Source organism: Cheilinus undulatus, linkage group 1 (assembly GCF_018320785.1).
Source record: "Cheilinus undulatus linkage group 1, ASM1832078v1, whole genome shotgun sequence".
Taxonomy (NCBI): domain Eukaryota; kingdom Metazoa; phylum Chordata; class Actinopteri; order Labriformes; family Labridae; genus Cheilinus; species Cheilinus undulatus.
The window spans coordinates 31,471,216-31,498,688 of NC_054865.1; the positions used below are offsets into that span (position 1 = coordinate 31,471,216).

Below are 27,473 nucleotides of genomic sequence, written 5' to 3' on the forward strand. Positions count from 1 at the left end.
CGTCCAGGTGTGTAGGTGTATGTGTAAGGTGTACGTGTGGAGATGCACGTCTGCAGGTGGGCCTCCTGGTGCCGTTTCTGGCCTCTTGGCATTGCACTGACCTCTGTGCAGTAGACTCACAGCTCCAGCCCTCCAGCTGGAGGAGTGATGACCTGAGCACTGAACAAACTGTGAGGTTTGTCCTCCTGTCCTTGTCTCCTTCCTGCCGGCTTGCCTGCTGCAGCGTGTCCTGATTGGGGGACATGCAGAGCTGGGACGGCCTTCATGAAGAAAATTAATTGCTTCTTAAAGGTTAATATTTTTTACTTAAGACAATAACACTCAGAAAGACCTTTGGCGGAGTTCTTTTATTCTGGAGTATTTTCCTCCCAGCAATTTATTTTTTTAAATACCGTCAAAATTGTTTTATTTAAGAGATATCATCTTTGAAATCACTTTGCAAACATGTTTATATGGATCAAAGTTTACATCAGGGGTGGGCAACCAGTGGCCTGGGGGCCACATGTGGCCCTCCCCCTGACTCAACAAAGCCCCCCAAGTCAATAAAGTCAAATACCAATGAATCAAAAAAACTTAGAAAAAAACAAAAATTAAGGACAAAATCTGCCATACAAAAACTGCTCTTATAGTCTTTGACTACTGGTATACAGTCACTGTTTTTATTCTTTTTTTTTTTTTTTTTTTGATTAAAACAATTTGAAACTTTGTTTTTCAATTTGTTTTGATGGTAATTTAATTTAATTTAATTTATTTTTAATATAATTCATTTTAAAAAATATAGTTGCTCAAAAATAGACATTATTAATTTACTTTTTTCTCTTCTATTTCTTATTTTATTAAAATGTTTTTTTATTTATCATTTTTACTTTTCTTTCTTTATTAGTTTTTAATTTGTTTTTTTTTCTTTTAGTTATTTTTTTCTTTTTAGTAGATTTCATTACAGTGTTTCTGTAAATCCTTTATTGATAACTAAGTGCACTTATAAAAAAAATAAATAAACACAATGCAGTACCAAGCATCTCGTTCACTAAATTCAAAAAGTAGCTTGACATGGATTAAATTCTGTATTTCTCATCAAATTAAAAATTTCTATTTTCACCTGTGTTCAAAAACATAAACACTGGCTTAATAAATAAACTGGGAAGCAACATATTCTTCCTTCCATTGAATTATTAGTAATCACGCGGTTTAAACTGAGAATATTCAACACTCTGTAACAATTTGGTCCTTTGGCATTATATTAATGGTGCCCGTCCAGTATCCACTTTAATATCCCTGGCTTATAACAATAATATTCCTATCAGGTTTAATTTGGTGAATATAAATGTCATGAAAATAGCGCAGAAATGTAAATTTTGTATCTGTCTGCAGTTCTTCGATTTGTGCCCAAACTTTTCATACATATCAAACCTGGAGCAAGCTAACTTAAGCCTCTGTAGCAATTTCCTGCTCAGCCCGCCGTAAAATAAATGACGTTGTTAGCTGCAGTCTCGCAGGTGAAATGTTCTGCTGCTACAATTATTCTTATGCCAGCATGCCAGAATGCCAGTGCTACCAAATGCTGCTGTCAACCCAGGGGTTTAATTAGTTTGGCACATGTGCCACTTATAATCACCTGCCATTACCAGTTCTGGCTGCATCTGCTTACACGTCTGTCAGTGCCGGGCAGGCTGTGTATGGGTGTATCAGTTTGTGGAGGTAACTAACAGTAGGATGCTGAGTGTATATTTTGTCAGGGGAAACAGTAAAATCTAAACACAAAGAATTCATCAACTTTTCAAATTTACTCATAATTTATGTGCAGGTTTTGCTGGAGAGGGCAGGTTTGAATCAAAAATAGGCCTCTTTTTTAAGTGTATACTAAACAATTTGGCTAAAGTAGCTGTCGCATGGGGCCAAAACAGTTGTATAGGTAGAACTGAATTGTCAGCAGTCCGTCTGTACAGATGCCTTGTGAAAGCAGAGGGGAGCAGGGCTTCGTAGTGTCAAACTGCATTGTGAATAGAGCTACACCTCAGGCTGAATACATCACATTGTGATTTCATGAGAGCTGGAAGAGGAGGAAGAAGGAAAAAACTTCAGAGCGGCTAGTGAATCTCGACCCAAAACAGGAGAAATGGAAGTTAAAAGTGAATCATTCACTCCCCCTGGCGTAGCAGTGGCTACCTCTGGGGCTGAGATAGGAGGAGGAGGAGGAGGAAGAACAGGAGGAGAAGAGGAGCCCCTGGCTCACACAACCATGAGACAACTGAGCTCGATATCTGAAGGATGGACCTTAGGCTGTGTATTTAGCTGTTAGGTCATGAGCTCAAGTATGTTTTTATGTGTGTTTGTGTCTAACGTAGGTGTAGGTGCATGCACACTTTCCTAGAGATAAAACAGGAGCTCAGTTCTCAGGATTTACCTATGTCTGCTGTAATAGAATAGCTCTGACTGTCCCTATTCTTTGCTCAAAGTTCCCATTTAGCACTTCAACAAGGCTTCAATATTGTGCTGCCTCAAAAACATCTGTCGGGGACTTGTGTGGCTACACTAATTACAAATATCTGCAGTAATCCGGCGCCGATAAGAGAGTCATTACTCCTACAGACATTTATCACTGTGGGATTGATGACCCATTTCAGAGGCTGCCTTTGTACAGGGAAGTGAAATCGCTGATATCCCTTTTATCCTACATCGCTGCTGAAGCCATCCATTCGTCAGGAGGCAAGCTAGTTAGAACTGTAATTAACAGCTATGGACTTTGGCCCTAATAGAATTTTTGCAGGAAACTGTGGACTGACATAGCAGGGGATGAGGAGGAGTTTCACTGTGTATGTTTTTTTTTTTTTTCTTAGTTGGATTGGCGGTCTGTAGAGAGAGACGCTGCTCTGCATTCTGTCAGGAAAGAGTCACAGCAGCACTCAAGTATCTCCAAATTTCTTTACATTTGTAAATATGTAAGCATAATGATAAGTGATGTGCATGCACAGGCACATTACTTCATGTAATAATCTGTCAGAGACACCAACATACATTTGTAGGTCAAATATAAAATATGCACTTCCCTGCTCGGATACATAAGTTATGGGTTTCCTCTTACTATTTTTCTCACACATTTGCCCACCCATACACCCACACAGACACAAATGCACACACAGTGAAGCAGCAGATGATCACAGTAGGTAAGGACTAAAGGTCTGGCCACCTGCCGGCCACGTCCCGTCTCTCTAACAGTAATGAACAGAGACAGCTTGGGGACCGCCCTGTGAGCTTGTCCCCCCCTCCCAGCCTTCCTGCTTCGGGGCAGAGCCAGGGGCCCTCGGTGACAGGACGCCGGAGACGTTCCACACACTGACAGGCAGGTCTTACCTGGCCAACCTACTGTACACATTGGTGCAGTGACACAAACGCACACATGGGGACAAATGTGGAGATACACAAAGCCTTGCATGGTTTTGTTCTATTTATACCTGCACACGGTAACCGTTCACACATGTTCATGTACCTGCACATATGCACAAGTGAAGAACTCCCCCACACGCACGCACACAAACGCTGACCCGGTGTAATTCCTCCAGCACACGGCTGGTGACAGGAGCAGCTGCGGCCGCTACGGCAGACAGATGAAATTTTCATAACTATCTCCTCCAACTTCCATCCTCACCTTCAGGATAATTTATGACCTGCCTGCCAGCCTTGAAGAGACAATATGCTTGATATGAAATGAAGTGTTCCAGTGGTGTAGGTTATAATTAACAGAGGAGGGAGAAAGATGTGCGTAGAGTGGAAACATGTAGGGGTGTGTGTGGGTGTGTGTGTGTGTGTGTCGGGGGGGGGGGGTCCAGGTGGAATTGTTATGTTACATAGAAAAAAAGGGAAAAGATGGACTACATGGTGTTCTTGCATATATAAAATGCATCTATGTGAACTTAAACATGAGCTATATTCCTCCAGTTAAGTTGTGGTAAAGTGCTAGTGAAGTCATATGAGATACCAAAACTCAACACAGAATATATTTAATCTGTAAAAAAACAGTAAAAAACGGCAAACATTTCCATATGAACCAGGGATGTGTCAGCTAATGGTTAAATTCACATCACTTTGTAGTTGGCATGAGAATAACAAGTTGGTTAAACCAATTTTTAACATTTTTTTATAATTTAAAGCTTACAATCCAAGTCAAACACTATGTCTAAACTGTAAAACGGCGGACTGCTGCTTATAGCCACTGTAGCTGTTCTGTATGCCTACTGCCCTGCAGCCACAGTGCTCTTTAGTCTGATATAAACTCAATGGACCAATTGCATCTGGTCAGCAATATTTTGACCAAGAAAATGAGAATGAAGTTGTCCAGAGGCTGTGCCAGGTTATGCATATAACCGAATCAATGAGTAACCATAATTAGCACAGGAATGAGGACGTTAACCTGCAACAGAGGATTGAAGGTTGGCTGTGCTAGCACTGCTAACATTATCCACATTCTGTTTACCAACTTCGCATCGTTATGGTGTGATGTTGTTTTACTGTTGCAGTGTAAAGTTCATTTACAGAAAGTTACTACTTTACTTTAGACTATAGTCAGCTAAACGCATTTATAATTTTGTTAAATTGGGTAGGAAATTATTTTCCTAGGAACATCCCTCAAAGCATCTAAAGATAAAAAATACAAGTAAATCAGGCTAACCCCTTAATATACATCTTCACCCTGGTTCTTCTTGTGCTCATTATCTCATACACACAAACTGTATTTTAACTGGACAACATTTAGCATTAAAGTAGGAATCCACCAAAACCACTTAGACCAGATCATTCAGCTGAGGTTTTGTGTATCTGAATGAAATGCACGCTAAAGCTTTTATATTTAACTTCTCTTAAGGGTTAAGGTAAAGGTTCAGGTAACAGTTTGGATACCAAAATTAAAAGTTAAAAACCAGACCAGCAAAATCAAATAACAGAACATTTAATAAAGCCAAGTAATCAGTCTGCCTTCAGGATAAAAGCTCGCCGCTAATGAAAATATTCTAACACAAGCAGCGTAGCTTGATAATCTAACATAGCTACAGTGCTGATGTAGCTAAAGCTAAGCTAATAAAGCAGCTACATAAGCTATGTGAGCTTCATTATCTACATAGCTAAGTTAGCTCTTGCTTTGTTTGCTAAAGTTCAGATTGCCAAGTCTCACTTTGCTATTGATAACAAAGCTACATAGCTAACATATCAAATGTAGCTAAAGCTGAGCCCACAACACAGCTATGTAAGCTACAAAGATACATTACCTACATAGCTATCTGAGCTTTAACTGCGTTTGTTAAGGCTCACGTTGCTAGATCTAACTTTGCTATTGGTTTATGTAGTAATGTTTATTACGTAATTAGCATAGCTATGCTACCTTTAGCTAAAGATAACAGAGCTAAAGTGATCACCATTTGTGTAACTACTTCTAAAACAGGTCTATACATAATTTACAAGTACTTACATTTGAGTACTCATTGAAATCGAGTGCAAATATGAGCCCTTTTTAATGACATGTCAGATGTGTTTCATTTCTCCTCTTGATGGTTTAGTAGCACACAGTTTGCAGTTTGTTCTACCTCTCATTCCTATTTATGCTAAAACATTATCAAACTGTAGACATGGCTCCAACTTCACCAACCTGCCAACATCATGCTTTAAAATGATATACAGCAAAGTGTTTTGAGTATGAGTTTAGATAAATAATCTATCAGCACTGATGCCCGATGCTAGTATCTGTATTGGTGCATTCTTGCATTAAAGTTTATAAAATTGGGGCAGTTTCAACCCCATTTTTAAGGATAATTATGTACCAACCACGAAAAAACATGATTTAGATGAGTTAAATTGTAATAACAGTGTTTGGTTGAGCACACCCTCCGTGGACCCATAATGCCATGTTCATGTTGTTTGCCTGCCACACATCCTCACCCAATTATGCTCTATCAGCTCTCTGGGATGTTGGGTTTGACCAGAAAGAATGTCCTGGTTTTCCTGACTACCAGTAAAACAGGCCTAAACCAATAACACTCCCACCACCTCTGCCCATTCCCCCCGTTTACTCACCACATTATCTTTCCCAAACGCAAATCTTGTTTCCATATTAAAAAAGGCAGCATTTTATGGGCAACTGTCTCTGCAACAAGTGTCTTTAAATGTCTGTGGGACTTTTAATGACATTTTTACCTCTCTTACTGCCACTCTATGCCACAAGTCATTGCCAAGCACTTACTGTGAAATGCATAATTATAAAATGACTGTTTCCATCAAAACCTGTGAGCAATTTAATGCAGTTGTGACTGGGTCGAGGATAAGCAGAGAAATTTACAAAGAGAGAGTGTGATACTGATCCCTGCCAGTTGTAGATGTTTCATTCCCACACTTAGCCACAAAACGAGAGAAAACATGTACTCAAACAGCTTAATTTACCGACTGTTTGAGAACCAGGCAAGATGGAGGTAAGCGGATATTTAGAGGGCTTGAACTTGTTTGAGCAGTGAGCAGGATCATCCTTCATCCAGTTTAAAGTACATTCTTTCAAGAATTAGGCATTCTCTGAAGTACTCTCCAGCCTGGGAGCTATATCTAAGATGGGAGGACGATTGCTATGGCACCAGCAGCTGTGAGGTTCTGCTGAGGTCAGGACATGTCATGCATAACTGACTGATTGCTAAATAGGGGCAGTTGCATGAAAGAGGAATTCATAATTTACTATCAGGAACACACAAACACACACCTCACAAACACCAGGGCCACAGGCGAACTTGCTGCACGCATGTAGCCGGTCTAAGGGACCACACAGACATGTTTTAGATAAAGACAGACAAATTAGACGACAGCATCTTAGGCTAACCACTGCGCTTGCGCTAATTACAGGCTGGCGGCCGATGAAAGAGACAGATGACATGTACTTATTTGTTTTCTCTTCCAGTGCCCTGAACCAAGTAAACACAGCGATTGCAGATGACGGCTAAAGTAGGTGGTACAAAGACAAAATACACACAGACAACACAGATAGAAAAAAATGGTTGTGGGATGAGAGTTCCACCCACCGCACACAGGTGTCTGCCCATCAACGCAGCAAGAGATACCCCTGAGGTAAAGAGAAACAAGGGCGCAGCCAGTAAAACTTTTGGCTTGCAACTCATGCCAAGGAAAACAGGATGATGTAGCTGCATCTGTTCTGCTTGCTAAACAGGACTGCTGTTGTGGGGGTATGTAGAAGCAAACGTGGGGCTGCTGTCTGGGAGATCTGATTAACCTGTCACGTCGGGTCGGAACATACATCATGCAGGCCTGCTTGACAACATGCCCAGAGTAACCTCTGCCAACCAGAACCTTGATTTATGATGCCAGCCCCTACCACCACCACCCCTGATAAGTAAAACACACTGGCTGAATAACACTTTAATGCCAATTGGTTGTATCTGACAACCCCAACAAACTATATGATGACCAGTCCAGTTCAAAATTCAATAAGAGTCAAGACATAAAGTTCAGAAAATCCATCAACTAAAATGGACAACAGCTGTATAAATGATGATTTCTAGTCAAAGGTAACTTGTGCATCAAATTGTGTAGACAAGTCCATTGTCTACGGCATAGTCCCTGCAACATGGCGCCTCAATTCCTGAGGCTATAAGGAAGTCATTGGTCCCATTAGACAAGGCTGAGGTTCCTTTTCTTTATGTGGAGACGGCACTGACAATATTTTTAACTCCCATCTGGGGTAAAGGACCACCATTGTCTCCTGACTCCCTGTCCCACCCCAACAGAGGAATTGAGGCGGGATCTGTCAGGGACAACACAAAAGAAATGTCACCGGTCCTGGAAAGAAGTTCCAGCAAATGAAGGTCTCTCTCCTCCCTTTTCTCTGCCTCTATGCCTCTCCACAGGGGTGCAACTGGTAGCTGACATCACTGGGTTGGGGGGGTCATTCCTGGCTGGCTACAGCTCTGGCTCTATGGCCTCCGCTGGCCTTTGGTGACCCTTGGTTTCGATGACAGACTGGACCTTTTGTGTAGCTATGCCTCGTCCAGGTGAGGACAAGGAAGGATGACAATGGCAGGAAACATAAAGGCGATGGAGGCTGGGAGACGGGCCTGTAGGTCACAGGCCAGCCTGGACAGCTGAGTGATGAGTGCAGCTGTGGACACGTGGACCTCCTCCTAAGTTTTCTCACTCTGCTTGCCATGTCAGCTGATGTTGCCTTTGTGTTAGGATAAAGACCTCACTATATCTCAACAAGTTGTAGAAAGTAATAAACACAAGCAACAGATGTGCTGTGCCACAGATTCTAGGTGTAGCGCTATAAGAGATGCCTCAATCTTTTTATGATGGATTAACCCCTTCCAATTTGCATATAATTCATAAAAAATGCTCATGATATGTGATGCATTTCCACTCATAGCTCTAAATTTGCTTGTTTACACTCTGTATTTGGTATAAATTCCTGTAAAATGAGAAAGTCTTCTTCCATCTTCTTTACCATCCAAAAGAACAAGACTGTTACAAAACCAAAATAATGCTTCAAATCTTTATGAATTACACAACCTAACACATTTCAACAACACATATTTTTATATGCTTCCAAACTACAGCAGTTCACACGTTCGAGTTGTCCAACTAATTCTGATGCCAGAGGTCAATGGCTGCCTCCTCTCCTCCCAGCCCACATTGAGAGAAGTGAGGACAGGCTCTGCCGAGTCATTCACAAACCCTGCTTTGGGTCATAAACACCTCTCCCTGTCTCCCTGCTTCTTTTCGCCTCCACAGAGTTGAGTTGGGTATGCACTCTGTTAATCTTTCACTCGGGCCTGCTTACTTTTAGGAGAATGAAAGAGGGGTAGTAAAGGACGAGAATGGATAAAAGAGCAGGAAGAAAAAGCCATAGAGAGGGCCAGATGGGCACCTTCACAGTCCATTTATCAAACCCAATGTGGCCCTCCCCTCCCCTCCCCACTGCTCTCATGTCCTAAACCCCCATGTAATTCTGTAATGATTTTCATTATCATATAATGACCTTACAAAGCCTACAGCAGTTTGCATGGTCAGTACAAAACTCGCAGCTGTTCCCTTCAGTGTTTGCTCGCCGCCTGTGACAAAGCTTTTTGTGTTTTTTTTCTGCTGGTCAAAGCAGTGACCTCTAGGCTCCTGAAGGTCAGCATGAGGTCACTTCATCGAGGAGGTTCATAAGCATACTTTGTGTATATACATTTAAAACAGATAAAACCTTTGAGTCTACTTTAAGTCAGTTAAATGCTTCACATTTTTGATTGCTGGTTGGTATTGCAGGTGTAACATTTACAAAAGCTATGGTCTTCATTGCTGTCCATCCATCTCTTACAGCCACCCTCACAGACCATTGATCTGAGACGTCATATGTACATCTCAGAACAGAAATACGTGCTAAAACTTTCAAAATAAAATCAGATTAAACTTCTGTGTAGGGTTAGGGTAAGGGTTAAGGTAACAGTTGGAATACCAGAAGTTGAAAATCAAAAAACTGACATACAAAAACAGATTACAAAATGTTTAATAAAGCCCAGTAAACAATCTGCTTTCAGGAAAAAACATTCTACACTCTAAAAACTTTCTAACATGGCCAGGATAGCTTACATAGATCTGTTAGCTGTGTAAGCGATGTAAGCTATGTAGCTAAAGCTAAGCTCACAAAGCAAAGCTCACAAAGCAATGACGTGTTTAGGTTATTTGCATAACTAAGTTAGCATTAGCTAGGTTTGCTAACACTCACATTTCTATGTACCTAGGTTAGCTATGTAGCTAAAGCGAACAAAGCCGCAAAGTTGCAACCTAAGCTACAAAGGTACATTATCTGTGCAGCTACATTAGCTTAAGCAGAGTTATCTTTGGCTGCATTTGCTACAGTTTATGTTGCTAAAGCTAACTTAACTACATTGGCTTATGTAGTAACATTTATTACATAGTTAGCATAACTATGTTAGCTTGAGCTAATGAAGACTAATTTTGGCTTGTGTTTGTTACAGGCTACAGGCTGATGTACCTTCATTCTTAATTTCTGTCCCAGTTACTTTTGTTTTATTTGATGTTTATAGTCTACTAAAATGTTACTAGTCAAGCTATTGACTTGTGTAGTAATGATTTACATAGCTGCATAGTTGAATTTTAAGAAATTAGGGTTCTTCTTATGGTTTTTCTTTCTGAGATATACGGCATCTCAGATGAACAGTCTGTGAGAGTTGCCTTGGAAATGTATGGTCTGCAGCCAGGCCCCTCTCCATTACAGTGGTCACAGGTTTGACTCTCAGTCCAGTCACCATTTGGTGCCCAAGCTTTCTACCCATGATTCCACTAATTTTTAAGGAGTCCTAGCAAATAAAGGCAAAGTGGTGCCAAAAATGTAATAATCTGAAGGAGAATGATGAATTTGATGTGCTGCGGATGGCATGGATCCTTTTTACCAGCATATCCTTTGATCTGAAATTTTAAAGATGCATTCACAAAACCTAATAATGCTAGCACCAAGTGCTTTGAATCTGTAGGCTTCTGAGCAGTGCCTTTCCCTACCCTAATAGACCTGTTCCCCTGAGATAATCCCTTCCCTTCCAATCTGCACTTCCTGTGTGGCACACACAACAGCTCTGCTCTGGTAGAGTCAACCACCCACATAATAATCCATCTTTTTCAAGGGCAAACTCATGGGGCATTTACCAAGGGACACAGAGGGTAGCATCTATCAAAGAATTCTCCATGTGCATCTGGAAAACCCAGTTACCAGAAAAGCTCATAAGAATAAAAAAGCTCTTATAACTTCATTGGCACTCTGTGAATGAATGGACTGCATCTGCTGGCGGGGCAAGCCAAGGCATCACTCACTTTGAGTGCCTATAAGTCACTTGTGAAGAACCTATGGTCACTAGGTCCAATTTCTCTTTCTTCCCTTCGAGCTGGTGCTAAAAATGCCCCGGTGGCATAAAATGGCAGCTAGCAGGCCCACATTCTATTGCACGGAGTGCTGCTTGAACTGGTGTTTAAGAAACAAAAGTCAGCATGAAACTTAATCAATCAGTGCTGGTTGTTTATGTTTATGTGCCTCTAGTAAGAGTCATCAATCATGCTTTTTCCTCCTTTTTCCATCCTTTTGCAAGCATTATGTGCTGAATGGAAACCATGGAAACAAAAGGCAGTATCATGATAAAAGCCTGCCTGTTGCATATTGTGTGAAAACCTAATTAGGACGCCCAATTTGAAGAAAAGCAGCGAAATGAATCAGCAAATTAATTTCAAAAGTCCTATTTTAGTGAGTGCTTTGAAAATAAATGAAAGCTTGAATACATCTGACCGAAGTGAACTAAATTCAATCACTTTGTGTTTGACTGTGTAATATAGCCTGCTTTTCTTTAATTCAAACAATTACTTTGTTTCTTAATTCTGCGCATAAAGAAACACAAACTCTTTCTTCCTCCACAAAGGAGTACAAGGCAGTCCTTAACCCTCATCAGACACTGATCTTTAATCAGCACCAGAGCGCCCCACTTAACATTGCACATAGCTATGTGTTTAGATTTGTGTAAATGAGATCTGTTGACAGCCACTTGACAGGGTGACCCCTGGCTTTTTTGTAAGTGGAGATGGTGGGGGTTAGGGGACAGACATTTAATGTGTGTAAAGGGGAGAGGAGGTATCAGGAGCAGCTGGAGTTCAAACATATTGTGTGGGTCGCTTACCCTCCTCAAAAAACTAATCTAATCTGTCTTTCACTGCTGATAGAGTAAACGTCTGTCTGCCCTGCCGACAAGTACGGAGCATTTCCTGTCCTGGCTGTGATACTGCTTGTCAGGATGTTAGGGCGTGGCGGAGCTAGGTCTAAAAGGTGGTAACATTGCATTGTGGGTGGTGGGGGAACTGGGATGGTAAGGACACAGTATTGATGTTAAGTTGGGGGTGGGTTTGGTGTGATGTTTCCTTGTTTTCAGCACCTGCAGTTGGAATGCACTATCATAGCGGGCTCTACATCATAGATGTGAGGCGGTGGGTGTTGACACAGCAAAGCAAGGTGTGTGGAAACAGGCTGTTTACAAGGCTCATCTGGATAGGGAAGAGCTAAGGGTCAACTAGGGGGGACAACTTATAACAAAGGGGCGAAATGGAAATATGAAGGCACGAAACTAAACATATCTTTAAAGGAAAAGATGCTGTCAGGAATTTCTAATCTGTAGAGTCGGTCTGTGGCACCTTTGCTTTGTAGGCTCTGGATCATGTCTGGTGTGAAGTTTGTGGGTGTGTTTGTATGCGTGACACTGAGGTCAAATGTGTTGATTGAGACAATAAGCAGAGTAACATGTGCTGGTGCATACATGCATGCCAGTGTTTGTGTGTGTCCTCGCCTGAGCTGACGGGGAGAGTGACTGAGAGAATGAACAGCTAAAATAACACTGTGCTGTTTGTGTGTATGTGTTTGAGGCCTTGCTCTATCTGAATGAATGGCCAGTGTTCTAATCCATGCTCTCTCTGCCCTTATCTGGAAGGAAGGAAGTGACTGGCCTTATCCAAGACACACGTGTCCTTGTGATAGCAGTGATAGCTGCCAGGCCCAAGGACCACAAACAAACAAAGACTACACCAGTCTGTATCTGTGGAATTCACATCAGCTCTTCAAAGAGAAACATTTCAATGAACACTGAAGTAAAGTAGGACTAAGGTGATGATCTATATTTTGTTTGATGGTGATAATAATAACCCGGGCAGTTTCTCCAGTATCACTGAGGGTTGCACATGAGCAGAATAGATGATACAGATAGGTTATATTTTTACCTTTATTTCAAGAATTTATTTGATTTGATGTGTGAGGGATGTGTATACATTTACTTATTTGAAGTTTACAGATTATCTGCCTCATATTTTTAATGATGCTTTTCAACTATAAGTTCCCAGCAGTCTACAACCAAATGTATAAAAACTAGGGCTGTCAGATGCTTAAAACTTTTGAATGCAATTAATCTTGTAATTTCTGTTGTTAACCATAATCAATCTCCCCATTTTCATTTAAAACAGGTTTAAATTTTTGTTTAATTTTTGATTTTTATATCATCTAAAGCAAGGGGTGGTTGACTTTGTTTGGATACTGACCTGCTTTTATTTTGAAAGAAAAGTAAGAGACCTCAGGTACAGTGCCTACAGAAAGTATTCACTACCTTGGATGTTTTACACTTTTATTGATTTCAAAAATCAATCATGGTCAGTATAATTTGGCTTTTTTTGACCAAAAAAACACTCTTTAATGTCAAAGTGAGGACAGATTTCTACAAAGTAATGTCAAGTAAATACAGATATGTAAGGTAATACAAGTGACTGCATAAATGTTTTCCCCCATTAAAGTGACAGACCTAATTTAACAGGTCCAGCCAATTGGTGCTAGTAACTCACAAATTGGGATCACCTGAGTGCAGTGAATGTGTCTCAAGGTATTGTAGTATACAGACACCTGTGTCTGGAAGGTCCAGTTGCTGGTTAATCAGCATTCTTGGCTACATTGCACCAGATAAAAGATAAAAGAACACCAAGCAACTCAGAGAACAGCATAGGGAAAACTATAAGTCAGGGGGATGGATTAAAAAAAAATCCAATACACTGAACATCCACCAGAAGGAAGGAATATAACATATACTGTATAGGTAAATCTGCTTTGATCAGGCCGTCCTCACAAACTCAGTGACCATGCAAGAAGGAGACTGGTGAGAGAGGCCACCAAGACACCTATGACTACTCTGAAGTAATTACAAGCTTCAGCAGCTGAGATGGGAGAGACTGCATACAACTGCTACCAGGTTCTTCACCAGTCAAAGCTTTATGGAAGAGTGGCAAAAAGAAATCCACTGTTGAAGAAAACTCAAATTAAATCTCCATTAGTGGAGGTATGTGGGAGACTCTGTGGTCAAATGGGAGAAAGTTTGCTGGTCTGATGAGACCAAAATGGTGCTTTCTTGGCCATCAGATAAGATGCCATGTTTGGCGGACACCAAACACTGCACATCACCACAGATAAACCATTCCCACTGTGAAGCACAGTTGTGGCAGCATCATGCTGTGGGGATGCCTCTCAGCAGCCGTCCCTGGAAGGCTTGTAGATGGTAAAATAAAAATAGAGAATACAGCTTGGGAAAAGATTTATTTTCCAGCAAGACAATGACCCCAAGCAGTTTTGCAAAGAAAAATTGCTTTGTCCAGGTGTGCAAGACTGATTGAGACCTATCCACACAGACTCAGTGCTGTGATTGCAGCAAAAGGTGCATCTACTAAATACTGATGTGATATTTATGCCGTCACCTATTTTACATGACATATTTTTATCTAATTAACATTACTTTGTAGAAATCTGTTTTTTATATTGACAAAAGCCAAATCATACTGACCATGATTGATTATGGCATAAACTTACATAGAAAAAGAACTTGTTATGGAATAAAAATAAATAGGGGAGCAGTAAAAAGGGAAAATGTTTGATAACAATGTTTCCTGAAAAGTAAGAATTAGTGGACTTACTGCATTTTACATCACTGTGGCTGCAGGGAGATGTTGCAGTGGCTTATTCAAAGTGTGCTGAGAGGAATAATAAAGCATGCAATTTATCCTGATTAAAACACTAGTGCACTAATTAAGTATCTTAAATAATCCTGATTAATGCATTACTCTGACAGCCCTAATAAAAACACAGATTAACAATAAATAAATAAACATTTAATTTAAATATTTGAAAATATTCCCAAAATGATACGGAGCTGTAGCTCTTACTGCTCTCTAATGGTGTTCCCATTTTGAATGTAAGAGTCTTATTACTTTAACCTGACTCATGCTTTCAGCAAAGATCTTTTCTTTTGACAGCCAATTGAAAGAACAAAGTTTCGTGTACAATGTATTACCTGTCTCTCCACGTCTGTCTTTGCTGGTGTCTGTCTGTCAAGGCAGCCAGCAGGGTTTCTGCCAGCTCTCTTCTTCCCTCCCCTGCTTGGCCCTCCTGCTCCACTTGAGCCAGGAAGAGCATCGTCTGCAAAAGAAAAGCAGAATTTTAAAAAAAAGGCTAATTTTGTTTAACTAAAGTGGCAAGATTAAAGGTGGAAAATGTCATTAAACCCTTTATTCCTTTTGTATGACTTCCATTTGCACCATAAAAGAAAATCGACAGCAGTGAAAATGATATTGTTTAGCTTACTTCCCACTTCATCCTTTTGTAGTTCATATCAAAACTATTTGGCCCTATTAAACCCATGCTCTTCATATTAAACTGTACTGAATCAAGTTTAAGACTTCAGGAAGCAATTCACTCTGTCACTGAGCTTCTATCCTCAGTTTAAAAATTACTCAGCTCTGAGCCAAGACTCCATTATAACATCCCTGGGACGGCAACATACAGTAAGTCTAGTATAAAGTCAGTTTCACATCAGAGGATGGGCAAATTACACCCAATATTAGAGTGTGAGTCAATTAATCACGTCCTGCACAGCACAGTGTAATATGTGAGTATCCCCCTGTTGAACATGAATTACAGGCTGGCTTAAAGTGTGACGTGGCACATCAGTACTAATCTGAGACATCCTGGCAAACCTTCGCCTCCAAGTCCTCCGCAGCCTCTAAGCTGGTTGAGAGGGAGTCAAATGAAAAAGGATCTGGCAGCCCAAATTAAATGCAGCGCTGTCAGCCACAGTCAAATCCCTCTTTCTCCCTCTTCTTCTCTACCCTTCACAGACTCTCTCCCTCTCTGAATATCCTTAAATGTCTCCCCCCTCCTCCCAGCCTCTGAGAAGTGATGGATCTGTAACTCTGACTGACTCTGACGCCTTGTTAAGAACAGTCTCTTCCTGTCACATCCACCAGTAAGGCGCGCTCATTTCTTCCCATTAACAGTCACTCGCCTCCCCAGTCATCCAACCCTCTTTAAAAAAAAGAAACACCATAATGTAAGGGAACCTTCATTTCTTCCTCTCTCTCTCTTTTTTAATCCCTTTCTGACAATCCACCTGCCTGTCTTACTTCATGTTCAGATGGGTTTGATTGTCTGAGTGTGTATTTCCAAAGAAGAGGAGTGTGATTTGTTGACAGAGTAATAAGCTTACTTCCTCTATACCACACAGGACAGGTGTCAAAACATGTGGTGATGTGTGACTGATTACACCTGACTCAGAGGAGACGGCAAAGATTACAGTGACCAGGAGGAAGCAGGGCTGGCTGTGCTCACTATGGAAAATGTACATTTTGCTTTGGATCAAACGCTGTCCTTTAGGGATGAGTGTCAGGATTAGAAAGTGTATTAAGACTGTATCACCATCTGAGCCAGTTGACATCATATTGCCATGCTGTCTGTGTAGCACAGTCTCCTTGTTTCAGGGACACTATTAAAAAGCAGTGATTTGTAGTTGATCTGACACCTGCTCTGAAGTGTTCTTTCTAAAGCTGGCCTGGGCTCAAAATAAGAAAAAAGCATGGAAAGCTAAAGGTAGTCAAGTACCAGGACTGCAGCAGACAGTCAAAGCAACACAACTAAATGCGACCGAGTCCAAATACCTTCAGATCATCTTGTTGAGCTTCGTTGCCAATTATATTAACCTCCTAAGACCATGCATGTACATATGAGGACATTACATTTTGGGTTACCTACAACAGGTAATTTCTGTATTAGAATTTTTAGATAATTATCTGAAATGTCAGTGATTTGCTTGAACTACTGGCAGAATGTGTTGTTTCACATATCAGTGGCATGGGATATAGTTCATATCTATCTGGGCAAAAACCACACAGTGTTTGGGAAGGGCAGAACCTTCAACAACAAAAATATCAGAGTTAATGCATGAATGTTCAGTGTTTCGCATATACAGGATAATCTGAGGAACAAAACATATGTTGTAGTAGGCGCACAATGCCACAAGGAGTAAACTAGATTACTAAATCGTGACAGGCTGCTGCTGTAATGTCAAAATTATTCTTCACAATCAGTGGAGCCAGGATTAACTCTGGCAAACTGGGGCCCAGCCAAACTATGGGCCCCGTTGAGGTCTGTAAAAATCATGGTCCATTTTAAAGTTAAACCGTGATAACCATATTTTATTTTCAACCTGACTGATAACCACTCTTATCAAGGCAACAACACGTGAATTTTGTTGATTTATAAAGAAGAATAACCATTTTACTGGTAATTTTAACAATATGGATGGCCACATTGAATCAGATGTTTAGGAAAGCAATGCCAGACTTCATAGCTAAGCCATTATGTGCAAAAACATAAAAATGCCAAAAATAAAGTTGAAGAAACTGAGACAACTTAAATGGAAAATAATTCCAAAAATGTGAAAAGAGGCAAAAATAGGTAACAAGCAGGGAGAAAATGGCAGAAATGGGCAAAAAGCAGAAAAAAAAATTGTAAAATGAGGCAAAAGGTGGTTAACAAATGAGCAGAAAGGGTTAACAGTAGCAAGAAAGTGGCTAAAATAGGCAAAAATGGGGGAAAAGGTGGCAAAAATGGGTTGGCAACAAGTGGCAGAAAAGTGGAAAAGATGGCCAAAAAGCAGCAAAAATGGGTTACAGTGGCAAAAAAGTAGCTAAAAAGTGGCACGTCAGGGGAAAAATAAAAATGGGTTAAAAGTGGCAAAACTTTGGAAAAATAATGCAAAAATGGGCAAAAGTGGGCTAAAATTGGCAAAAAGAAGTAAAGTAGAAGTAAAACGGGCAAAAACTGGTGAAAAGGGGTTGAAATGTGGCACGAATAAATAATTCCAACGTCAACCCAATAATGGTTTGACACACTTTTAAGGTCCAAAATGAGGTAACTTCCACCCAGGACACTAGCACCACTGCTATTGATCCAGTAGGCATGCAGTGATATCATCAATAAATCACAGCTGGTTTGGGCCCATTCTCCCTGGGTTTTTCAAGGGCCCAGCCAGGTAGATGGGCAGCCCAGCTTGCAGATATCTGTTACAACAACTGATGATGCATCAGAGGCTGAAAATGGCAACAGTTTATATGGAAACAACTCTGAAAAAGCTTTTACCTAAAACTCAAACATTTTGACAGAGGTCATTAACAAGAACTACAACGTCTTCTAGCAGTGACGTCTACCACCGCCACCTTCCCAATGAACACATGAAATACTGCAGTACTTGGGTAGAATGTGAACATTTCAGGGTGTGTATGTGAAAGCCTCTATGTTTGCTCTTGGATACTTTTTGTGAGTATAGGTGTGCCTCTAATAATGTGAATGTGTGCTACCAAACCTCCTCCCCATTTAGGTGTGCATGTGTGAGTTCTTCTGATCTTGTGTTTAGAAGACCTGGTGCTGAAGGAGGTCTCCAGGTTTGGCCACAGGCTGATCCCAGGGCAAGTAGGACAGCCCACTGGTTGTTTACTGGTCCAGCAATACCAAGCCTTTATCTCTGGGTCTGTGTTAGCACTAATCAGGCCGCTCTTTCCGTCTATTTACCCCTTGATGACAGTAGCATCCTCAGCCTCCACCTCTCCCAGCCTGATGCTGACCACAGATGTCCCCCTGACCCAGGCCACATCCCGGGGTGAACAAAAGGACAAGAAGGTCCTCCTGGGTGCCTCCAACTCTGATTTTCAGAACCCAAAATCCACTGTCTATTTTACAACAAAGGGTTAAACAACTCCGGCCCTGTGCAGAGGCAGAGTAGGCAAACAAACATGTAGCCAGGCTGAGGTGATATTTTGGTTGGTGGAGAGCTGGAGTGATGATAGCATTCCAAGCAAAGGCTGGCTGGAGGGCAGCCTGGGGCAGCTCACTAACACCTCCAGCCAGGACTGTATCTTAACACCAACAAGCATCTGTCTATTCTATCACATAACAACATGTCACTCATTCAGCAAAGAATAATAGAAAGAGATTGTTTTCATTGCTACACACAGCGAAATATGGTGTATCTTCCTTCAAACTTTGCAGAACAGTTGTCACGGTTCATGCTATAGCTAAGAAAGGAGTGAGGTTTAAAAAAAGATGCATGCAGAACTAAAGGTTTACACTCCATAAAACAGAGCTACCAGCTGACCACCAGAGTGTCTAAGAAACTGTTAACACCCCATGAAATGCCTAAGCTGACGTTAGACCAGGACTTTCAGGAGACCCATAGCACTCTTAAGCCCACTGGCACTCTCTTATATGGAAAACCTTTTATGTCTGCAAGCCACAAAAAAATAAAATGGCAAAATCAACTCCCTTACTATTTTAACAGAGGGGGAATTTATAGACCAGAGTAGACTTTCCAAATGATGGTTGGTTGCTTGAAGGTAGATGGTAAACAAACTCACATGCAACAACAAACATTTTGGTCATTTTTAATTTGCGCCCATGGTGCCTCTCCTCCTAAATGTACCTCCGCCTGTCAGATGGATCTCTGCATCTCTCTCCTTGTTACCTGCATGTGAGCCCATATGCAAGGGAGCATGGCCCTAAATAATAATCCATGGCTCAGTTTAACACAAAAGCATACAGACTTAACTTAAAACCTTTATGGCATCCCTTTCACATTTTTAAAAATTATTAATAATTTAGTGTATGGAGCTGGTTGTAACTGCACAGCTCTACCCCAATAGAGAGAGCAACACTACAAAAAGTTTTGCGGATTTCATTTTTGTTGATTTCTCCTTCATTGCAGATGGTTTTGGGATCTTTCAACCTCTTTTAGCACCTTTTAGTCTTTTTTTAAACAGAAAATTACCTGGATTTCTTCCTGCAGATTAACTTAATAACAGCTAGTCCTTTGGAGTCTGTAATTAATGATGATTACCTTGCACCAATCTGCTCTTCATTATAGTGGTTCATCACTCTTTACAACTGTGTACTATAGGTTGTTTGCAGATGGCATCACATAAGAGCAAAGAACTCCATATGAGGGAAAGGAAGGGATTTCCTCATACAATAGTGACAAATTGAGGCAAAACACTCAAAAGCTCATGTAGAGAGGGGCAGACATGGATTAAAACCTCCGTCTAATGTGTAGAGGAGCAAAGTCATGTGATCTGTTTTCACCAAATGGTCCAGTTTGGTTCAGTGCAGTTTGGCATGATAAACCTTAATCTTGCTTGTTTTTCCACAGTCACTCACTCCATTTATCCATCCATCCATCCATCCATCCATCCATCCATCCATGTTTTCTTTTGTTTGTTTGATTTTGTTTCTATTTTGGATCTATCCTTTAAAAAAGATACAAAAATCTTAATACAGTATTAGTAAAGCTTTAACACGGTCTTCAGACCTCTGCTGGTTTAAATTATAGCCAGGGTTGATCAAATCTAAAGGTAAACCCCTTAGAATATTTCAAAGTTTTTTTGCATATTTTTTTAGTTGGTGAACCACTGTGACATACCTGGACTGTAACACAAAATAGGACTGTTGTTGGTTCTGGCTTTTATTGTCTTTCTACCCTAATTTGAAGCCATTTTTTTTCACATTGGCAAGTAACTTTCCTTCAGCATTTAACATTTTCCCCATATTCAATAATTTCTCTGACTTTTGCCACAGTTTAAACCCAGATGTTCAGACGTTTTATTTCAGAGGCCCTAGGAGTACCAGTTTGGCACACTTCTGGCTTCCTCCACCTCCCCTAATACAAGAAACCAATATCACCTTGACCGCTGGTGGAAAAAGGCATCAGGCACCTTGCTCAGGGTAATGGATAGCTTCTCCTTACTGATATAAACAACAGGGGAGCTGTGATCCTGCCAGGGTCAGTTCCAGTCTGGACAAGGGATCTGTGTGTGTTTGCAGCATGCCACCACTAAGTTACTTTGCTCTTGGGGAGGACTCTCCACTGGAAAAAAAATTATATTAGCCCAGGAAGAAATAAGCTTGGACCACATTCACTTTTCTGTGACATCACACCTCAAGTCATAAAAAGTGTGTATTTTTGAGCTTGTGTGTGTTTTTCTAGACGTCTGCCTTCTGTCATATGATTACAGGTGGTTCAAAATTGAGGCATATCTGAAATTAAATTTTCTCAGTTTCCATTACGTGAGACTGGTTGACTGGTGTGGGTACAGTATGTGTGTTTCTGTTCAGGAGGACTGTAGGGTCTCCACAATGCTGGTCAGGGTTGTGTTCAAGGCTTTGAAGGTTCACAACTTTGATAATATCAAAGAGGACACAAAAGACAGAATAAAGGAAGCAAGTTATATAAAAATGTTCTCTGAAGGAAGTCTTTTTCTTTTTGATGGCTTGTGTGCGTCTTTGAATTATATGAGAAACTCTGAGCAGCTTCTACAACTGGAACTGACTCAGAATTGACTTTTGGGGACTTTCTTAAAAGGTTCATTTCAAAACTTTTCTTCAGTTAATACAAAAGGGCACAGAGATTTAGACCAGGCTGGTGGTGACGCTTTAACAGTGTATGGTCATAATGCTGCTTTTGAAATGTAGAGAGGTATACAGTAAATTTATGTTGTGGAGTGCTAGTGTGAACATGTGAACAGCTGAGGTGGGCAGCAGACACAGTGGATGTGGAACCATAGTTTACAACCATTACTGTTAGCAGAGAGCTCAGTCACTGTTTTCCACACATAAAGTTACTTGGGTGGGCCAGCCAGGTATATTCAAAGTCCCCCAAATAATATTTATCAACCTTTTGTTTTCTTTTTTAAAAATCCATGAGGGGTCTGGCTGCAGACCTTAAATTTCCGACAGCCATTCTCATAGACTGTTAATCTGAGACCCCATATATCATCAGATAGGAAGTAATTTGCTGGTGCAACATATTTCCAGTTTTAGATTTTTTTTTCCAATTAAACTTCATTCAAAACAATATCTGGCAGTTACATTCATAAAATAATCACATTAATAATTAATAATCACAAAAAACTCAGAGGTCTAATCTGGGATTAGAAAGCTAACTAAATCTAATTTAGCTATGTAGCTAAAGTAGATACGTAGCCTATGTTTTCTTTGTTAGTTTAGCTTTAGCTATTTTAGCTATATAGCTCCATTATCCACATAGCTTACACAGCTTACGGAGCTACATAAACTACACTTGCTGTGTAAGAATGTTTTCATGGAGGCAAGCTTTTCTCCTGTAAGAAGACTGTTTACACAGCTTTATTAAATGTTTTGTAAACAGGTTTTGCAGGTCAGGTTTCGCATTGCAAACATTACAGAACAAGCAAGATTCCATGGCTAAAACGAAGAAAAAACCTCAGAGGTCTAATCTGGGATTAAGTTATATATACAGTAGACCTGTTTTAGAAGTAGTTACACAAACAGTGGCACACTTTAGCTTCCTTAGCTTTAGCTAAAGCTAACAGCAACACTAGTTATGTGATTTGAGCAGCAAACGCAACGAAAGCTAGTGTAGCTATGTAAATAAAATTCCCATGTAACTAACAGTTGCTTTGTGAGCTCAGCTTTTGCCACATTAGCTACATAGTTCCCTTGGCTACATTAGCTACATAGCTACATTATATATAGCATAGCTAGCTTTACCAATGTGAGCTTTTGCAAATGTAGCTAAAGCTAACTTAGATATGTCGCTAAAGTAGATACATAGCCTATGTAGCTGCTTTGTTAGTTTAGCTTTAGCTACGCTAGCTACATAGCTCAATTATCCACATAGCTTACACAGCTAACAGAGCTACATAAGCTACGCCTGCTGGGTTTTTAAGCAAACTTTCTACACAGCTTTATTCAATGTTTTGTAATGAGGTTTTGCAGGTTAGGTTACCCTAATCCTAAACAGAAGTTTAGAAAAGTTTTAGCGTGTATTTCTGTTCTGAGATATACAGCATCTCAGATGAATAGTCTGCAGGAGACATCTCATGCAAAAAAATGAGTCTAATGCTATCATATTAACATTTTTCTACAGCTGCCTCCTGTAAATATTATCCTGTTCTCCTGCACCCTAGGATGATGGTTGTAATATGCTACATCACCAACAATAAGCTTCTCTATCCACACAACTCAACTACAAGGCAGTGTGTGATGACCTCTGAGGGAAATATGGTCAACTATACTGTACCCGTAGCTAGCATAATTGCAAACTCCACATGGCCAAAAAACAGGTGGTACTAATACAGCTAGATAGCTGCACAGAAGCTGCATGTCGAGAATTTGCTTAACACAACGAAAACCAACCTGCAGGAAGATAAGTTTAAACTTTTTTTCCCTCTGAAACAACCCCATGCCTTATATATCAGTGTGACTTAAGGGGCACTTTTGAGTGTAATACTTTTACATGTTGGGGATGTATACAAAAAAATAATGTCATCTCTTTACCAAAGGTGACATGATAAATCATAACTTTTGTTTACTAAAAGAATGATTTTAAAACAAGTATTGCATTACAATATTTATTATTATCAAAATATTTAAATTTGACATTTTTTAATGGTTTTTCCTTATGAAAATAGAAGACTAATGGTTTTTCAACCTAAACCAAGACACCTTAAATGTCTTTGAAAGTTGTTTTCTGAGAAAAGGAGTGTGTGTATGTGTGTGTGTGTGTGTGGGGCTCCACATTGATAGAAACAGAGGCCTTTCTGCCAGATTGACCCTTGTAAGGTCGCGGGCACCATCAATTATGTCAGCCAGTAAAATAGGCTTTGCTCCACACAGCAGATTATATGGAGTGTAAAACATTAGAAAAATGTGTCTGAAACATCAGAGCAACATGTTTGAAGTGACAATGGGTTTGGGGGGTGTAGAGAAACTCCCAAAAAGGGAAGGCCCCTGACAAGGGATTTTGTTTGAAGGCATTGTAACAAACTCAAGTGGGCAGGGATGCTTTCTGTGGCCCCAACGGTAGTCCATCTTCTGGGTAGAATACAGGCGGGATGGAAGGACATATGCTTTCCACAGGGTCAAATGAAGCAGAACTCACAGGCTTTTGTGGCGCTCCTTTCTGGTGGCGAGAAGAAAAGGCAAATCTGTTGTTGGGTCGTAGTCCAATGGGCCCACAAATATCACATAAAAATTCACCGGCCTGTTTCTTGTGAGGCTTTTGTCTTTCTCACGATAAAAGAGTGATCCAGTTGGCCTTAATGGCTAACCCACATATTTTTTTGTCTGGGACAAGAGACACACACACACACACACTTGTGCAAACTCACTCCACACTGCCTTGGCAAGAATGCCTCATCCATCAATCAGAAGAAAGCTTTGAGAGGCGCTTTGACTAATTCAGGACAATGAAGACAGAGCTGGACAGAGATGTTTGCGATGAGCGTGACACTCAAGCACCTTCTGCTCTGTTAAAGCCCCCTCACTCTCTTTCACTTTATGAAAGCTGAGTCCTGATTCTTGCAAGATAGTAGATTGTGATCAGCACCTAACTCTCCTGCCAGTAAAAAGCTTTTTGCTGACTGGGGCCGAAGCCAGCTTTTCGTAGCCCCAGAGTTACAGCGTAACACACACTGCACCATATTTCAACTCTTCAAAAATGCTAAACCAATAAAAACGGTTTCCATCCATCTAGATATGTTTTAAGAGAGGAATTTTCTCTTATGGGGTAATATGTCTACTGGGTCTGAAATGTGCTGCTAACAGAGTTTTGATTGACTACAAGAAGTCTGAAGCGCAGTGATTCCTCAATTGGCTTAAAAACATGGAGCTGCTGTAGTGAAACTAAACAGACTCTTGTATATGTCTGGTCTGACATCAGATGTGAATTACCTGAAAGACACAATGAAAAAGAGTAAGTATGTCTAAATAAGAACAGATTAGAATCTCAAATTTGCGGGTTCTCTTCCATCAGAGTGCTTTCTACTTTCCTAAAAGCTATAAAGCTTTTGCAGAATCATTCATAAACATACTTTAGTTTCAAGAATAAACTTTGAATAAAAAATGGCCCAGTGGCTCGGTCTGGTCAGGATGTTATTTCAATTATGGTGACTCTTGAACTTTGTAACTTCAAAACTAGTTGAACTTTGAATTAGTTACTGTAGTTCCTATTGCATTATCTTACCTCAAGCTCTTTAATTCTGATCATTAAAGCACAATACATTAAAGCAACTAGATAAACATTTTTCAACTCGTAGTATAGTAGTTTCAAAGTCGATATAATACTACAGTAACTTTCAATGAAGGGAATGGTGTCCATCCCATCTCCACTGAGTACCATATGCCATCAGCACCATTAGAGCCAGAGTCAGGCTTGATGCATGTCCACACACATGTGTGTCCCTCAGCAGCCAAGGTCAAGCATTACAGCATCTCTTTAGTCTGGTTCTTTTCACCCCCTTTATTCTGACAGTGTGAACAGCACAAGTCACATTGAACCTGACCTTTTCAAATCCAGGCCACTTTCATACTGTATGTGGTTCTAAACCAGATACTGTGCCGATCTTTTGGGATTCAACTGCAGCGTGAACAGCTAAACAAAAAAAAAAATCAGACCTGAGAAAAAATTAGAATTGAACATTAAAGCCTGCAGTGTGAATGTAGCCAAGGTGATCTGTGGTCTGTTGCACCATCTGTATGTAAGTTCTGTCTCAAATTATGGCATAAGGTCCACACTAAAGGCTATGTTTAAGCTAGCTATAGCGTAACTTAAGCTGCATCATTGTTCATCAAAGCATCATCATCATACCGGCTGTAAATTTAAGGTATTTAACTAAAGCATATATAATAAATTTTCAGCCATTATGGGACAGCTGTGGCTCAGTTGGTAGAGTTGGTTATCTCACAATCTGAAGGTACGATCACCAGCTCCTGCAGTCACATGTCGATGTGTCCTTGGTAGGGATGAGTATTGAAATCTGGTACCAACTTAGCACCAGTATCAATGCATCTGATACCTGCTGTACCAAATTATGAGAGATTTTGGTGCTTCGTTTCGGTACCTCACCACATTCTAAAAGAAAGCCACAAAATGCATTATGTGAAGAAATTACACCTGTTTACTTATATTGTCTATTCGAATTTTATTTCTGAATCTTTCTTGATACAGAGACTTTTATTGAGATTCCAACTTTTAAAACACTTTATTTCTCCTAAAAGTACCCATTCAGGTACTGTTTAGAAGCTGGCACCTTTTTAAAAAGTATTGGTTTAGCATCAGTATCAGAAAAAAAACAAAGGATACCCAAGTCTAGTCCTTAACTTAACCCTAATCAGGGGCGTGCAAATGGGTACGGATGTGTTTGAATTGGGTCAGCTAATACAGGCCACTTCTCCATGGTAACCTCTGCCATCAGTGTGTGAATGTGGAGTGAATGGTATTTAAGGGTGTGAATGGGTAGGTGTATGAAAGCATTTTCAGTAGTCAGATGACTAGAAAAAGCACTATGTAAGCTCAAGTTGAGTATTTGAAACAATACCAACATCGAGCAATTAAGTTGTCATAACATAAGAAAATTTAGCAGCACTTTGTTGTTTGACAGCAGACAGTATCTCCACTCAAAATGCTTCAAGTAACTGAATTAAGTTCATACAACTCAAGTCAGCAAGTTGCAAGGAGGTTACTTGAGTTACAAGTTTTTCCCCAAATTTTCTTTTAACAGTTTTTTTAGAATCAGTCATTCTGTTAAAAAAAAAAAAACACAAGAAATTCAACATTTCTATAATCTATGGCCAGGTTTGGATAAAACTTGCAAGCTAATGATCACTACAAGAAAAAACGCCTGGAAGCAAGAAGTACTATAGTCATTCATTTAAAAGGGTCGAAGTCTAGTTCTGGTGTAAAAACATTTATAAAGCATATATTTCCAATAACAAAATTGTGGTTGGACAAAGTGATGAGTGCTTAAAATCTTGGGGAAACAATGAGCCATAGTGGCTTGTGAGCAAATAAAGGCTGATGTCAAGTCCTGCATACACTGCTGATATGGTCCAACCATACAGGTTATCAGCTGGCACAAATGACAAAATTATGCTGAAGTAAGTCAAGTATTTCTAATCACACCTGCTTTTCACACATTCACACACTTTACTTTGTCCCCCACTGCTGTGTAATGTGTGATCACTCGCCACCCAGGGAGGCTGATGAGAGTGGCTAAAGGGTGTTTATGAGACTGTTAGCCAAGAGAGGATGCCGCCCTGCAGCATTCACCCAAATAAAAGACCCATTTATTACATCCAACATGACCCTCTCATTACACACAAATAGGAATTAATGAGCGCTATATCGGGCACTCCCAGTGGAGCGAGGCGGGGCCCGCTAAAGGACTAGCGTTAATTACATTGTCCTACATCTCACCCATTTAACACCACCCATCAGTTGCTCAATCTACACCAGCTTCACCCCCTGAAAGGATGGCCATTTGGCGTCACCATGTCTGTTAAACAAAACAGTACGTTACATATGCTTGATGATATAATTTGAAAGGTTCATCATCAGAGTTCACAAGGTGGCTATGTTTTAAAGTGATCAGATGGGTTTTAAACAAGTGTAAGGATAGCCAAGGTGAAAATAACAGTTATTACCTGAACAAGCACTTGTAAAAGTCAATTAGATTTTGCATTGTAAATTCTTTCTTCAACTCTGAGCTACAGTAATTACTACAGTTATGTG

At 40.3% G+C, this 27,473-nt stretch overlaps 1 protein-coding gene across 1 annotated transcript in view; it reads right to left on the reverse strand.

Annotated features, from left to right (window-relative positions):
• fto (FTO alpha-ketoglutarate dependent dioxygenase) overlaps nucleotides 1–27,473 on the reverse strand; it is a 164,552-nt gene that overhangs the window by 73,590 nt on the left and 63,489 nt on the right. Inside the window, exon 8 of the mRNA XM_041792294.1 lies at nucleotides 14,895–15,019. Within this exon, the coding sequence (XP_041648228.1) occupies nucleotides 14,895–15,019 (125 nt within the window). The remainder of the gene's footprint in view (nucleotides 1–14,894; nucleotides 15,020–27,473) is intronic.